Source organism: Arachis duranensis, chromosome 4 (assembly GCF_000817695.3).
Source record: "Arachis duranensis cultivar V14167 chromosome 4, aradu.V14167.gnm2.J7QH, whole genome shotgun sequence".
NCBI classification, from domain to species: domain Eukaryota; kingdom Viridiplantae; phylum Streptophyta; class Magnoliopsida; order Fabales; family Fabaceae; genus Arachis; species Arachis duranensis.
Window position 1 is genome coordinate 104,591,710 of NC_029775.3, and position 4,477 is coordinate 104,596,186.

The 4,477-nt window shown below is 35.5% G+C and overlaps 2 protein-coding genes across 2 annotated transcripts; both read left to right on the plus strand.

The window, feature by feature from the left end:
- The first annotated feature begins 739 nt into the window (after positions 1 to 739).
- LOC107485435 (uncharacterized) lies at positions 740 to 1,750 on the plus strand. The gene has a single exon (XM_021140813.2). It carries the CDS (start codon positions 740 to 742, stop codon positions 1,748 to 1,750), a length of 1,011 nt encoding a protein of 336 aa, XP_020996472.1.
- A 792-nt stretch (positions 1,751 to 2,542) lies between these two features.
- On the plus strand, positions 2,543 to 4,436 carry LOC107485432 (uncharacterized). The gene is made up of 10 exons (XM_021140814.2): positions 2,543 to 2,551; positions 2,867 to 2,980; positions 3,069 to 3,119; positions 3,215 to 3,313; positions 3,402 to 3,461; positions 3,614 to 3,751; positions 3,843 to 3,893; positions 3,981 to 4,079; positions 4,157 to 4,216; positions 4,311 to 4,436. The coding sequence occupies exons 1-10, from the start codon at positions 2,543 to 2,545 to the stop codon at positions 4,434 to 4,436; spliced, it is 807 nt and encodes a 268-aa protein (XP_020996473.2).
- Positions 4,437 to 4,477: the final 41 nt, after the last annotated feature.

The following is a 4,477-nucleotide window of genomic DNA, read 5'->3' on the forward strand; positions in this document are numbered from 1 at the left end:
ATCATCTTATTTTCCAATGTAGACTCAAGTTGCAATACTTCTTCCAGCTTCTTTGTTTCTTTTTCGTTGCATTAACAATTTGTGTCAAGAGTAAAATTTGATAAGAATAGGAAATTTTAACTAGAATCATCATAAATAGTGTATACTTTCATAGGTTTTGATTGGATTTTCTTGAACTATTCTGAAAAACGGAATTGAAGTGTAATGGACATAGAAATAGACATAAAAAAGGGTAGGGTTTGGGGAGCCTTATTAGTGAAAACTTCAGAGTTATTGCTACTTAAAAATAATTGTTCTATTTATACACCCTTCCTCTATCAATAATTGACCACAAAATTATAAGGTTCTATTTCTATAGTTCTTGACTACTAATTTGAGAGCTATGATCTTAGCCTAAACAACAATGCAGGTTTCTGGATGATTAATTGTGTCTTGATTAGATATGCACTGCTAAACATTTCTTTTATATATATACTCTACTCTTAATTTGTTATTTCAACGAAAATTTCTGAATGCAGTATTCATAAATTGCTTCTTTATAATAGTCACTTTACATGCTGATTTACACCTCCGCTTCATGATGCAACTTCTTTACCTGCATCTTACTTCATTGTGATATTAGAATTTTAGACCACTAATGTTCAACGATGTTATGTAGGAAAACACAACTTCGGGCATTTCATTCAACATGTGAGTGATACAATTACTGTTTGCTAGGCAACAGGAGCAATTAAAGTCTATGCAAAGAACTCTTGAAGACGAAGAGAATGGAGTCGTCAGTGGAGCCTCAGGCAGAGAAAAACAGCTTGCTGAGGAACATAGTAACAATGATGTTAAGGCAGGAATATCTACTACTGTGCAGAAGCACGATGACGGAGATCAAATTCAAGCTTCAAGCAATGAAGCAAGTGTCATTGAGAAACATGACCCTGATAAAAAATGTGAAGAACACCGAAATACGCAAGAGGTGGATCAAGTTCAAACTTCAGCCAATGAAGCAAGTGTCACTGAGAAGCATCCTTCTGATATTACAAGTGATGAATGCCTAAATGCACATGAAACAGATCAAGTTCAAACTTCAACCAACGAAGATAGTGTCACTGAGAAGCATCACTCTGATATTAGAAGTGAAGAATCCCAAAAGACACATGAAACAGATCAAGTTAAAACTTCAACCAACGAAGCAAGTAGAACTGAGAAGAATCATTCTGATATTAGAAGTGAAGAATCCCAAAATACACATGAAGACGACCAAATTCAAAGTTCAATCAATGAAGGAAGTTTCACTAGTAAGCATGATTCTGATATAAGAGGAGAACAACGCCAAAATACACATGAGTTCAACTGTGCAGATCATGACCATGATGTTAGAGGTGGCTTTGGTTCTAATAATGACGTTGGCACAGAAACATCCATGATAAAAGGAGATGCTGGAAGTACCGAGCCAGTTCTCAAAACTGAGAGTTGTAGAGATCGTAGTGAACAGAATATTGATTTGAACGAATGTGGCCCACTGGACATGGACACTAGACAGTTTGGTGAGGGTATAAATGCACAAGAAACTGAGGAGCATGCTCAAAGACCTGATCACAAAGTTTTACATTTATTGCTACCATGTTCTCCTATAGAAACTGATAATACAACCAAGGATAACAAAGCTGGAGAAGCAGTTAGAACAGCTGACCTTTTAACTCCTGATGCTGCTGCAGCCGGACAGAAAGAACAGCAAGATTTTTTGCATCTGATTTGAGGGAGCAGTTTGGAGTTTCTGCATATGATTGTGACAAACAGAATGTATGTATATGGTTCATCTGACTCGGATACTATTAATATTTGTGGCAACAATGATAGAGTAATGCAGAAGTTAGATCAATATCTTATAGAAACCCAGGGTAATTCCCATGGTGAGAAGAATCATAACCAGGATGGATGCTATGTACGGAGGTGATGAATCAACAGAAGAAAACTGGACCTCTTTTAAAGTTGGGGAATGTGTATATGTATATACACACCTACATATATACATACGTGGGTATATACTTCAGAGATCTCATGTACATAAGTGATTAGTCTCTTCTCTCTCCCTCTGTAATTATATTATATGTAAGACACTTTACTGAATGTTATTGTCATTCATATAGATCTTCATCACTTTGCATGATTTTGTCAGGAATGTTCTATCAAAGCAAGTAATATGCTGAATGAGGCATACATGTAACAATAAACATGGCTACTTGTAAAGCTTATATTAGTAGATAATCAAGTAAAAATCATTGTAAGCGTCCTTGAGCAATGTCCTAGCCTAGTGAAATGGCCAACTTAATCAACCTAATAAACTTTTTCCAATAAACATAAAAACTAATTGTATAGGTGCAACACCAATGATATTGGATCCAAACAGCACAACTCCCAATAGTGTTCTGCAGCTGCCAGAGGTGTCATGGCAGCAGCCTTCCGGTGGAGAAGCCTTGCTACGGAAGCTGAGGCAATGTCGACGAGGAATTTGATTGAAATTTGAAAACCTTCCCACCCATGGAAAAGAATGACACAGGTAGTTATTAGTTATTACTACTTCGTAATATATCTGTTCCTGGTTCATGACCTTTCCTTTTAGAAAGAAAGAGAATATGCTATTAACCTTTCTGTATTCTTCTTCGCATATATTATGTTGTAATCTTAATATAAAAGAAAAGCATATGCTAATCTTAACTACTATCTATACCATTGGACGGATTCCAAAACAAATGTATAATTTAAAGATATTCTTGTTTGCATTGTTTTGTAAGCTAAAATCTCTTGCATAATGTATGATTCATGGAACTAGCATGAATCTAAAGAGTCCATTGAAAAATTTCACCTTGATCAGTTAGAAGAACTGCAGAAAATTTGTGGATCAAATACAAAGCCTGCCATGGGAAATGATCATAGTAGTTGCAGGGCTCAAGGAGCAGCCCTACAAAATCGAATAGACTGGCTTCAGGTTTGAAAGTTTTTATTCTAGAGTAGTATGAACTTTTTCTCTCTAGTATGAGAAGCTAACAAGTTGTCCCCATTCTTATATATTGCAGAGGTTAGTTAATGAAAGATCTCAGCAGATCAATACCTTGGAGTCCATGCTGGTATGGTTCTGCTTTGGGTTTTTAGCATAAGACAGGCCACAGCTTACGCTCCGTGTAAGTCGATTTGTTCCTTCATTCCTTCCTTTCTGTTGCAGGGAAATGTTAGGCAACAGTTAGCTCTCTCTAATGATAAGGTTCGCCAGTTGGAAGCCGAGTTAAGCAAGGCGAAGCTGACCGCTGCAAATGGAACAAAGGCAATCAATCTGATATTTGTTTTATTTTTTTAATTGATGCAAGCTGATTTGTTGTATTATTTTTTATAAACGCTAATTTGTGGAGCAGAAAGTAGAAGAACTTGAACAAGAAACAAGAAGACTAAGGAGAGAACTGGAGAGTGAAAAGGTAATGTTATTTATTTGCTTCTAGTGAGATTTGCAAAGGAATTCAATGATAATATGTTGCCACTTCAACTTTCTATTGATTCTTTATCTTTATTTTTCTCTGTTATATTCGTCCTCCTTTGTTATGTTTCTCTATTCGAATGTCCTTGGCAGGCGAATGGAAAGCAACTGAGCGATCAGCTGCTTTCAACTGCTACTTTGTTGTTGGGGCTACAAGTGGAAATAAGACAACTTTCTAATGATGCTGTAACAAGAGAAAAAGAACTACAAGAAGCAACTAAAAAGCTTCAGGTTTGAAAGTTTTAATGCTAATTTAATACAAAACTAATAATCATATTTACAATCTAAGGAGCTTACAGGTTTTTCCTTTTATATATTGTAGGAATTGGACAGGGAAAACTGTTTGCTCGTCGAAACCTTGAGGTCCAAGCTGGTATGATTCTGATTTTCAGTTGTTAATCTCTATGACAGGCCACAAATGAAAGTACTTTATAACAACATTTGTCTCTTTCGATTGCAGGATGGTACTAAACAAATGTTAGATGCTTCGAATGATAAGGTTCGCCAGTTGGAAATGCAAATACATGAAGAGAAACTAACCATAGAAAATGGAATGAAGGTAATCAGATAATTTTACATTACCTTATTTTGTTAATATTTAGCTGAAGCTGAACATATAGCTAATTTATGGAACAGAAAATAGAAGAACTTGAAGATGAAGCAAGAATATTAAGGGAAGAGCTTGAGAGCGAAAAGGTAGATATCAGAAGTTAATGTCTTGCAAAGATTACATTACATTAAAATGTTCATTATTTGACTATAAACAAATTTGGTGCTGGATTTTAACTAGGCAGTGCGAGAAGAAGTATGGAATAAAGCTTCTGTTCTTGAGCTTGAGAAAGGTCAGACAATGAGAGATCTTGATTCTGAGAGGCAGAGGTTAAGAGGAGTCAAGGAAAGACTTATGCTTCAGTAAGAGTTTATTATTATTTGTTTTTTTTTTTTTTTTTTTTTTTG

What these genes read in the sequence shown, in the direction of transcription:
- LOC107485432 (XM_021140814.2), top strand. An exon ending in GAGAACTGGAGAGTGAAAAG is followed by an intron (nt 3,462 to 3,613) that starts GTAATGTTATTT and finishes TGTCCTTGGCAG; the next exon opens with GCGAATGGAAAGCAACTGAG. An exon ending in AAACCTTGAGGTCCAAGCTG is followed by an intron (nt 3,894 to 3,980) that starts GTATGATTCTGA and finishes TTTCGATTGCAG; the next exon opens with GATGGTACTAAACAAATGTT.
- LOC107485435 (XM_021140813.2), top strand. Translation starts at nt 740, where the DNA reads ATGCAAAGAACTCTTGAAGACGAAGAGAATGGAGTCGTCAGTGGAGCC.